This window comes from Gadus morhua, chromosome 11 (genome assembly GCF_902167405.1).
Source record: "Gadus morhua chromosome 11, gadMor3.0, whole genome shotgun sequence".
Classification (NCBI taxonomy): domain Eukaryota; kingdom Metazoa; phylum Chordata; class Actinopteri; order Gadiformes; family Gadidae; genus Gadus; species Gadus morhua.
This window is the reverse complement of record NC_044058.1, coordinates 24,142,034-24,152,580: the sequence shown is the minus strand read 5'-3', so window position 1 is coordinate 24,152,580 and position 10,547 is coordinate 24,142,034. Positions and strand designations below refer to the sequence as shown.

Sequence of the window (10,547 nt, the reverse complement as noted above, 5' to 3'; positions counted from 1 at the left end):
ACAATATGATATGATAATGATAATAAATTGGAATAAAAAAATATTTGAGTTGTCTTTGCATTTGTATGAAGCAATATTATAAAAGTAATACTAATTTCCCATCCATTAATATTGAGGTAAATTATACTATTTAATATAATAAATATGTAAAAATAAATATACTAAATATGTACTTTACCAAGCCAACCTGTTTTAGCTGCCATCCTGTAGTATCACTGTCACCCACTTCCTTATCAAATGTTTACAAAATTAGTACTTGAAATGTATGCATAAAAATCTTGTACTGTTTTATGTGTGATAATTATCTTGTAGTCTTGCGTGATGGACAGGCTACGCAGGGGAGGAGCTTAATTGAAGGAGGGGCTATGAAGAGGAGGGGCTTAAATATGGGCGGAGCTATGCAGGGGAGGAGCTACTCATCGGTGGTGCTGGTCCAGACGTTCAGCTCTCCTCTTAGGTCTTCCAATGCTTGATAATTGAGGAGGTCTCCTGTTTTCTGGACCCTGCTAATACTCAGGTAACAACTTTAGTGTGGGATTAATGTATGTGCGTTGCTGTGTTTGTGTATGTTGGTGTGAGTGTGTGTGTGTGTGTGTGTGTGTGTGTGTGTGTGTGTGTGTGTGTGTGTGTGTGTGTGTATGTATTCTAGGGTTTAAATGTGTGTATGTGTGTCTGTGTGTATTTGTGTCAGTGTGTGTTTGTTCTTATGAGTTCCTGTGAGTGTGTGTGTGTGTGTGTGTTTCATGTGCTGTGTGTGTACATGTACTGTATGTGAGGTGTGTGTGTATTTGTGAGTGTGTGTTTGTTCTTGTGTGTGTGTGTGTGTGTGTGTGTGTGTGTGTGTGTGTGTGTGTGTGTGTGTGTGTGTGTGTGTGTGTGTGTGTGTGTGTGTGTGTGTGTGTGTGTGTGTGTGTGTGTTTCATGTGATGTGTACATGTACTGTATGTGAGGTGTATTTGTGAGTGTGTGTTTGTTCTTATGTGTTGCTGTGTGTCTGGTTGTGCGTGTGTGTGTGTGTGTGTTAACATGGGCCATGTGTGTACATGTGAGTTGTGTGAGGTGTGTTTGTGAGAGAGAGAGAGAGAGAGAGAGAGAGAGAGAGAGAGAGAGAGAGAGAGAGACAGAGAGTTGATAAGAAACAATACAGAGCCTGAATTCCCCTGGAGGAATGAATTCTATCTTATCATCCTTTTTTTTTTAAGTGGTTTTCTCTGAAAAACAGCCGATGTCTGGATATTTGGCCAGAGGCTGGGGCCCCCAGAAGCCCCCACGCTGGTGCCCCCGGTCCCTCCCGGGCTGGTGCCCCCGGGCCCTCCCGGGCTTGTGTCAGGCCCTGCTGGATGCTCTTGTTCGGAACCTGAAACGTCTCTGCTGCACTCTGACTCCAGGACTCCTCATCAGTTCTCCAGCAGTTCTAGGGGTAAGGGTACCTGGTACTACTACAGCTCTAGGGGTAAGGGTACCTGGTACTGCTACAGCTCTAGGGGTATGGGTACCTTGTACTACTACAGCTCTAGGGGTAAGGGTACCTGGTACTATACTCAAACTACTACACCTCTAGTGGTAAGGGTACCTGGTAACACTACAGCTCTAGGGGTAAGGATACCTGGTACTACTACAGCTCTAGGGGTAAGGGTACCTGGTACTACTGCAGCTCTAGGGGTAAGGGTACCTGGTGCTACTACAGCTCTAGGGGTAAGGGTACCTGGTGCTACTACAGCTCTAGGGGTAAGGGTACCTGGTACTAGTCACGCTACTACAGCTCTAGGGGTAAGGGTACCTGGTACTACTACAGCTCTAGGGGTAAGGGTACCTGGTACTACTCCTACTACTACAGCTCTAGTGGTAAGGGTACCTGGTACTACTCATAGTGCTATAGTTCAACAGGCATGGGTACCTGTTACTACTCATAATACTACAGTAATAGGGGTAAGGGTACTTGGTGCTACTCATACTACTACAGTTTTAGGGGTAAGGGTACCTGGTACTACTCATACTACTACAGTTCTAGGATTTAGGATTGATACTAATGATGTATAGTTTTATTATACTCATATTATAAATATGAGTATAACATGAGTGTATATATTGTGAGTGTATTTCTACGAGAACGTGCTGTGGTTAAGAGCTGTACAACACATTGACTTGACTTGAGTGTCAAGTTGTTGTCCCTTCTGATCTCTGCGGTGGGTTGCTGCGCTGGGTGAACAGAGCCATGGCTATTTATGAACGTGTTGCTTTAAAAAGGTGGTCTGCTACACCCATAATGAAAGCGTTCTGCTGATGGTTGTGTGTAAATGTTTAGACCATCCAGATCCTGGTCGGCCTGGTGACCGCGGGCCTGGGTCCTGGTCGAACCAGCACTCGTCCTGGAGACCTGACCCAGCTGGGAGCCCCCTACTGGCTGGGCGCGGTGGTGCGTCCTCGACACCGTGACATCACTTTAACACCATGACATCCCCATGGCACCAATGACATCACCACAGCGCCGTGACATGACCTCGACACCATGACATCACCACGGTAGCAATGACATCACCACAGCACCGTGACATCACCACAGCACCATGACATGACCTCGACACCATGACATCACCACAGCAGCAATGACATCACCACAGCACCGTGACATCACCACAGCACCGTGACATGACCTCGACACCATGACATCACCACAGCAGCAATGACATCACCACAGCACCGTGACATCACCACAGCACCGTGACATGACCTCGACACCATGACATCACCACAGCAGCAATGACATCACCACAGCACCGTGACATCACCACAGCACCGTGACATGACCTCGACACCATGACATCACCACAGCACCGTGACATGACCTCGACACCATGACATCACCACAGCACCATGACATGACCTCGACACCATGACATCACCACAGCACCGTGACATCACCACAGCAGCAATTACATCACCACAGCACCGTGACATCACTATAACATCACCTCATCACTATGTCATCACCTCAACGCCATCAAATCACCTACACATCTCAACACGAGGTCATCCCCTGAACATCAGGATATTACTATGACCGCATGAAATCCCGTCAACATCATGACATCACCACAGCACCATGACAACACCTCAAAAAGGCTTTTTTAACTTGGACCCTTGGAAAGTTGAGGTTGTTGTGTTTACTCTGACATTGTCTGCAGTTCCTGGTTGCTGGAATCCTCTGTATACTGTCTGGAGACTTTCCTTCCGTCGTACTGGTAGGTCTGCCTACCGTCCTCATCTGTAGGAGATACCTACCTCCATGATGTTTACAAGCCACTGAGTTCCCTTCCTCTGTAGGACACATGTAGTTTGGGGAACTCTTCCTACATAGCACACACCTACTATCTAGAACTCTCTGTTCCCCTTCCTAGCATTGTGCTGTATCCATTACAATTTCAATAGTAGGAAACAGAGTGGCAAAACAGTTCTAGTGGATGGTAGGTGACTTTTTTGTCCTCGCTAGGTGGGTTTCACTGTGGCTGTGAACATATGTGGAGCCATCTTGGCCATCACAGGGATCGTTCTGTACGCCATCGATCTGAGTAACTCCTCTCTCACCTGGATGTGTCCTTCGCCCACCACCCGCGAACCCTATGATGTTCGTCACCATGGCTACGCTGATCACCATCGTGGCGACAGCGCCCTGGAGACGCTGCACGCCCGACTCAACCAGGACCTTCAGGACGAATGCATAACTATGGCGCGCATTGCTGAGGTGACTCAAACCTTATTCTATCCCTAACCTCTATATCAGGGGTCACCAACCTTTTTGAACCTGAGAGCTACTTCATGGGTACTGAGTCATACGAAGGGCACCCCGTTTGATACTCTTCTGAAATAACAAATTTGCTCAGTTTGCCTTTAGTTATATATTACTATTAATGATTATGATACTCATCTATGTGAAACATGTTAATTAATTAAGTCATGTTAATGATTTCTCACAATAATTATCAACAATGACTTAAGAAAGGTGGGAAAGAGTTGTTCAAGAACGAGTAGTTGTATGTTTAGAACAGGCCTGCGGGCGTTTCATGTGGTCCTTGCGGGCGCCACTGTGTTGGTGACCCCTGCTCTATATGTACAACTTCCGCAGATAATGTACTTGTGAAAGCGTTAAGGCTTATAGAAAGAGCAATGTAAAATGGAAAGCTTAGTTAAAGTCATGATGTAGTGTTTAACTAGCGTTGAAATAGAGGCTGTTTTCTGTGTTGGCCACCAGGGTCTGCTCTCTACGATGGACATCCTGCTGATCATCCTGACAATCCTCCAACTATGTGTCAGCCTCAGTACCACAATTCTGGGGCTCGAGGCTTTGATACGGCCCAGGGACCATGACAAGGTGAAACCAAACATACAGTCAAACAACACAATGTTAGTACCATACAGTCAGCCAACACACTGTAGGTCTATCTTATAGTCAGCCAACAGACTATAGCTCTACCGTACATTCAGCCAACACACTGTAGACCAACCATACAGTCATCCCACACAATGTTACAACCATACTGTCAGCCAACACACTGTAGGTCGACCATACAGTCAGACAACACACTGTTAGTCTGATTCAGTCAGCCAACACACTGTAGGTCGACCATACAGTAAGACAACACACTGTATTCCTTCCCCCCAGACAGGAAACAAACCATACAGTCAGATAACACACTGTTACTAAAATACAGTCAAACAGCACACTGTAGACCGGCCATACAGTCAGATAACATGCTGTTACTACCATACAGTCAGAAAACAATGTGGTCTTAACAATCAGATAGCCCTCTGTTTCTACCATAAAGTCCGGGTTAGGGTTAGGGTTAGGGTTAGACACACACTGTAGGCCAACTATCAGTCTGACCAGACATTGTTTACTATGTCAAGTTGTGATAGTTGTTTTAAGAAGAATATTTTATTTCAGTGTCGTCGGAATGCTGAGATGAAATTTCCCGAGTCGGTCCCTACAAAATGCATCACCATATAAGTCTCTCTGTGTCTCTCTCCAGATTTCAAAATGTCAACGTTAATATACCAGACATATATCACTTGATCATTTCAGATTGCACAAATTATTAACTAATTACATAACTTCAATTATTAAATAGTTATTCACCATTTGAAGTCCAATAACAATGTCCTGATGTCAATGTCTCTGTCTATAAATATTGTATGTATGTGTATCCTTGCAATTAATGCACAATGTCTCTTTGTGTTTCTGCTTAAAAATGAAAAATATAAATCTTTATTTCACATCAATATTGAGTAATATGTTATATTCTGTAAAATAAGACATTTGGGTCGTTTCACGTTACCCCACTGGCAGTGGGGACAAGAAACACTATCGTTTCCTATCATGAATACATTCCTATCGGTCTGATCACGAGGGCTTCGCTGTTTGAGCATGTTTCATGGTCAATGGCTGACTCATAGTCAATATGTCTATTCAGATCTCTCTTCGTATTGAAAAAAATACAGTATCATTCTAGATAGATGGTGAAATAACAAAGTGTTACTCATTGCTGGTTTCACTAACACTGCTGGGTTTGATAGTTCGATAATGTTAACTAAGTGATCACAATACTGTTAGCTAGGTAATTAGGATAATGTCAGTTATGATAAAGCAGTTATGATGCAATCATATTTATGATAATGTAAGATAGGTAGTTTTGATGTGGGCTAGGTCGTATTGATAATGTTAAGTTGGTTATAATCACCGGTTAGTGTTAACTAGATAGCTTGTTAGCTATTTGATAATGATAATATAAGGTTATAACTGAGTTGACATGATAATGCTAGCTATAGTCATGATAATGCTAGCAACTAGTTATGATATCTTGTCAGTTATAGTTATTATGGTGATAATGATTTTTGTTATCTTTGCTCTGCTTAAGAGGGAACCAGACCCGAAAACCACTTTAGTTTGCACTAGATGCCTCCCTCTCTAGGTTATGGACGGTGGGGATCTAAGTGGCTCATATACATATCAGTAATGGCCAGCAGAGGACAGTCATAGGTCCCTGAAAGAAAGAATGACGAAACAATCCAAACATCCAAAGCTTCAAAAACTGCACTACACCAATGCTTAGGGGATTCGATAAACTCACTGACCTACCTTGAAATAGATAAGTGTAGTTTCAGTTTCACCGGTTAATATTGTTAAATGGTTATCATATTGTGTTTTGTACGATAACATTACATTATTTATGTAAAAAAAATATATATATTTATATAGAGCCATATATCTCTCTATCTCTTGTGTCTATATTGTAACACTTAGAAACACTTGATTTGCTAAACCTCATTTTGTATGCTTGTATGTACGAAAATTATTCTTGCACTTTTTGAGGTTTATCTTCATCTGTTAATGCACTTACAAATAGCTTTGCACAAAAGCCGCTGCTAAATAAATGTGAGTCATGGAGTCTTAAACCAGTGGCAGGCCTGCTAGTGAATTAGACCACCTACTGGATAATTAATGAAACCAGTAGTGAACAAAATGTATGCTACTAAATTAAACTAGGCATACTAGTGAATAGTAATAACCAGGGGAACTTCTACTAAATCAGGAGCACTATTTTTTATTTTATTTTTAAATTGATTGATATGTATACATTAATTTGCAGCAAATGGTTGGAATGACTGTAAAAATAAAAAGTATGACATCATATGAAACCAACCCTCCGGACCCCTACTAGCCCTCATCCGTGTCCAGTTCACCTCACTAATTATCCATTGATGCGTCTGTCTAATCAGTGGCACTATTTAACTCAAACAGCAACTAAACCTTAAGATGTCTAAATTATACACGTTCTTCCCTTAATAAAACCAGTGGTACTGGTGGACTAAACCATTGATACTCGTGAATGTCCGGCGGTAGCCTACTAGGGAACGACACCAGTGGTAAAGAACTAAACGGGGGGTACGGGCAGTAGTACAGTTGTATTAGTGAACTTAACCAATAATTATACCAGTGACGCTGATAAACAAATATAGGTGCACTGGGGTACTGAACCAAAGGTCGTTGGTTGTTTTGTTTGTGGACCACCTGTCGGCCGACTTCCGACAAATAAGCCTCCTTGGCATACTGTTTTTTTATAGACACCCAGCGGTCGGTGGAGTATTTATGGCCAGGGGTGGTTCTGTCCACGCGCTGTCCACGCGGGCTTTCTTGGCTACGATTGGCTACTAGTGGCACAAACAAAATATTTCAGCCAATCACAGGCCTCCACTGCCGAATCATCGCTGTGTCCATTCCTTGACTGCATGCTCTGTAAGTGGACACCGCGCGGTGCCGTCTTCCTTATAAAGCCTCCGCGGTAACTCAATATTTACATTCAGAAGAAACATACAGAGAGCAAACAAGCCCGCAATCGAAAGGGGCACTTTGTCGATGAAAGACAGCGGCCAAAGGTCTTGTTTTGAACATTGACAATAGTCCCGGGTCGGCGGGTCACGATGGTGGTTATGAAGAAGTTAAAGACGTTCGAGGTAGTGTTCAGCGATCCCAGCAAGGCCTTCTACTGTAGCGGGGATAAGGTGGCTGGGAACGTGGTGGTGGAGGTGTCGGAGGTGACCAAAGTATCCGTCCTCAAGGTGCTTGGTGTGGGCTGCGGTAAAGTGGAGTACGCCAAAGGAAAACAAAAGTGTCGAGAGGAGATCGATTATCTGAAATACGAAGAGGTTGTTCATCTGGACAATCAGACTAGAGGTAAGGGCAACTTAAAAGTTATTGTTTAGATGTTCACTGCGATACACAACGACCTATTGACCGCATTTCTGGCTTCATCATAACATTAGTAAATTGTATGTCGATTGAAGTATTTGTGTAATAAGTCGTCGTGTATGAACTTGTGTGCCTAGCTCCAGATGGCTCCTTCACTCTCAGACCAGGAAACAAATACGAGTTCATGTTTGGCTTCGAGCTGCCTGCTCCAGGGTCCGTATAGCACACAATGACACACTCCTCACCGTCTCCATGGTTAGGACAGGCTGCTAACATCACTCCTTCCCCAACCAGGTGCCTTGTGTCGTCATACGCTGGCAAGTTCGGCTATGTGCGGTATTACGTTCGTGCGGTGATGGAGCGGCCTTGCGCGCCACCACAACACTGTGAGAAAAGTTTTGAGGTTGAGGAACCTCTGGACATCAACACCCCCGATCTTCTGGTATGATCCAAACCTGATATTTTATTTCAACTTATATAATTTGACCTATTATCATATCCAATCTCTGGTCATGTTTCTTGTCTTATCAAATGACCACACCTACTGGTACGACCCAAACACGATCCAATCTATTGTCACCCCATTTATGTATCATACACCCATCATAACACCCATCACTATTATTATTTTTATTATTGTACCTCCTCTCTCCTCGATCTCCCCCGTTCCCCTCCTCTGCAGGCTCCGGTAGCAGCAAGCAAGCATAAGAAGGTGAGCTGTCTCTTCATCCCGGACGGTCAGGTCAGCATCTCAGCGAGGATTGACCGGAAAGGTTTCTGCGAGGGCGAGGAGATCAGCCTCAACGCCAAGTTTGAGAACAGCTGCTCTCGAATCGTGGTCCCCAAGGCCGCCATCGTGGCCAAGCACAGCTACCAGGCTGGGGGTCGCGTCAAAGTCCTGAAGCAGAAGCTGACGTCTGTCCGGGGGAACCACATCATCTCTGGGATGTGTGACATGTGGCAGGGCCGGACCATCCGAGTCCCGAAGCTACAGCCCTCGCTCCAGGGCTGTGACATCATCAAAGTGGACTACGTCCTCATGGTAAGCTCACTCTCTGAAGTCAGCTTCACACTCTGGATTCAAATGTCAAGTCAGCTTTATGCTCTAGGTTCTGGGAAGTCAGCCGCACACTCTAGATATATCTGCCAAGCCAGCGTTGCACTCTAAATTCAACCGCCAAGTCAGCTTTACGCTCCATACTCTGCCGTCAAGTCAGCTTTACACTCTGAAGTCAGCTTTAAACTCTATTTTCTACCGCCAAGTTGGCTTTCGACTCTCGATTTTAACGGCTAAGTCAGCTTAACAAACCTAGATTGAACCCAACAGAAGTCCATGGCAATCTCACCGTAATACGTCCTATGTCCGAGCCCTGGGTTCACCTGAGAATCGCCATCCCTCCCCCCAACAGGTATACGTCCACATACCTGGCAGCGATAAGATGGTGGTGGAGCTGCCGCTGGTGATCGGTACCGGCCCGTTCGGAGGGTTCTCCAGCCGATCCAGCAGCGTCAGCAGCCAGGTCAGCTCGCTGCGAGCCCCGTCAGACAGCTGGGCCTCCTTCCCCTCGCCGCCGCCCAGCTACGCCAACATACCCGGCAGCTACCCCAACCTGCCCAGCAGCTACCCCAACCTGCCCAGCTACTCCAACCTGCCCCGCCTCGACGGGGACATCACCCGCACCCCCCTGCTTCACGACTGCGACGAAGATGAGGACGAGGACGGTCTCTTTATGCTGGCCCCGCCCCAAGCCTACCCCCTTCCTCCCCCTTACTCCGAGGTATGAAGTGAACCACGATGTCACTCTCGGCACTGCGGCTGCCTGATGTTACGATGGATGCCACCAGCGTTGTGGCTGTGGTTTTTAAATTCTAGCAATTAATGGTATTTAATAATGCTTGTGCCTGCTCAGGTGGACGAGAGCGTTCCGAGTGGCCAGCAGGTCATCCAGGTGTTCTGAAACCCGCCAGGCGGAGGAGAGAACACTGCACCTCCTGCTGCCAGGAGGAGGAGCGCTACCTTGACTTAGGTCACAGTGGATGAGGACAGAGCGCAGCGCCCCCTGCTGCTAGGAGGAGGAGGTGGCTAGCAGCAGGAGGAGGAGGAGACCGATAGGACATGAGGCTGTTCTGGAGTCTTCAGGTCCGGGTCAGTCCAGGCTAGCAGCTGACCCCTCATCCAGGATAGAACCAGAACCCTCTAGTCTAGAACCAAACCCCTCCTCTAGTCTAGATCCAAACCCCTCCCCTAGTCTAGAACCAAACCCCTCCCCTAGTCTAGAAGCAGACCCCTCTAGTCTAGAACCAGACTCCTCTAGTCTAGAACCAGACCCCCCCTCTAGTCTAGAACCAGACCCCTCTAGTCTAGAACTAGACCCCTCCTCTAGTCTACAACCAGAACCCTCATCCAGTCTAGAACCAGACCCCTCCTTTAGTCTAGATCGAGACCCCGCTTCTATTCCCCTCACCCCCCCCCCCCCCCTCTCTCTAGAACCAGATCCCCCCCCCAGTCTCTCGATGAGGAACTGTCACACTTGTCCTCTCCATTGCTGTCTTGCTTTTAAAGTTTAAAGTTTTGAGTGTTCGGCACTTTAGTTCACTGTTATGTTACTACTTCCTGTAGAAAAGATTTTATATTCTGTACTTTTCAAGACTTCTTTGTTCGGTCAACCTCTGTTGCCATGTTATTATTTCACATGTAACAATTATGTACATAAAACAAATCTTGCTGCTTTTTTTACCACGTATTTGTTGTTTCATATATTATTGATACAGAAATAATAAATTATTCGTTGAATCTGCATTT

At 45.5% G+C, this 10,547-nt stretch overlaps 2 protein-coding genes across 3 annotated transcripts; both read left to right on the top strand.

The window, feature by feature from the left end:
* Positions 1–27: 27 nt before the first annotated feature.
* On the top strand, positions 28–6,442 carry LOC115553507 (uncharacterized). Of its 2 annotated transcripts, XM_030369824.1 has the most exons (7): positions 28–517; positions 1,203–1,420; positions 2,306–2,416; positions 3,186–3,242; positions 3,491–3,742; positions 4,250–4,369; positions 4,943–6,442. In XM_030369824.1, exons 2-7 carry the CDS (start codon positions 1,226–1,228, stop codon positions 5,003–5,005), a joined length of 798 nt encoding a protein of 265 aa, XP_030225684.1. In that variant the 5' UTR covers positions 28–517; positions 1,203–1,225; the 3' UTR covers positions 5,006–6,442. The 2 variants fall into 2 exon arrangements, with proteins under 2 accessions (XP_030225684.1, XP_030225685.1); XM_030369825.1 differs by lacking the exon at positions 28–517 and having other exon boundaries at positions 1,075–1,420.
* Positions 6,443–7,288: 846 nt separating this feature from the next.
* LOC115553506 (thioredoxin-interacting protein) lies at positions 7,289–10,544 on the top strand. The gene is made up of 6 exons (XM_030369823.1): positions 7,289–7,729; positions 7,882–7,957; positions 8,039–8,186; positions 8,427–8,786; positions 9,154–9,522; positions 9,655–10,544. The coding sequence occupies exons 1-6, from the start codon at positions 7,477–7,479 to the stop codon at positions 9,700–9,702; spliced, it is 1,254 nt and encodes a 417-aa protein (XP_030225683.1). The 5' UTR covers positions 7,289–7,476; the 3' UTR covers positions 9,703–10,544.
* Positions 10,545–10,547: the final 3 nt, after the last annotated feature.

Excerpts from the sequence above, each read along its gene's own strand:
- LOC115553506 (XM_030369823.1), top strand. The coding sequence starts at position 7,477 with ATGGTGGTTATGAAGAAGTTAAAGACGTTCGAGGTAGTGTTCAGCGAT. Across the intron at positions 7,730-7,881 it reads TCTGGACAATCAGACTAGAG|CTCCAGATGGCTCCTTCACT; the intron begins GTAAGGGCAACT and ends TTGTGTGCCTAG. Across the intron at positions 8,787-9,153 it reads AAGTGGACTACGTCCTCATG|GTATACGTCCACATACCTGG; the intron begins GTAAGCTCACTC and ends TCCCCCCAACAG.
- LOC115553507 (XM_030369824.1), top strand. The coding sequence starts at position 1,226 with ATGTCTGGATATTTGGCCAGAGGCTGGGGCCCCCAGAAGCCCCCACGC. Across the intron at positions 3,743-4,249 it reads CTATGGCGCGCATTGCTGAG|GGTCTGCTCTCTACGATGGA; the intron begins GTGACTCAAACC and ends GTTGGCCACCAG. Across the intron at positions 4,370-4,942 it reads GGCCCAGGGACCATGACAAG|TGTCGTCGGAATGCTGAGAT; the intron begins GTGAAACCAAAC and ends ATTTTATTTCAG.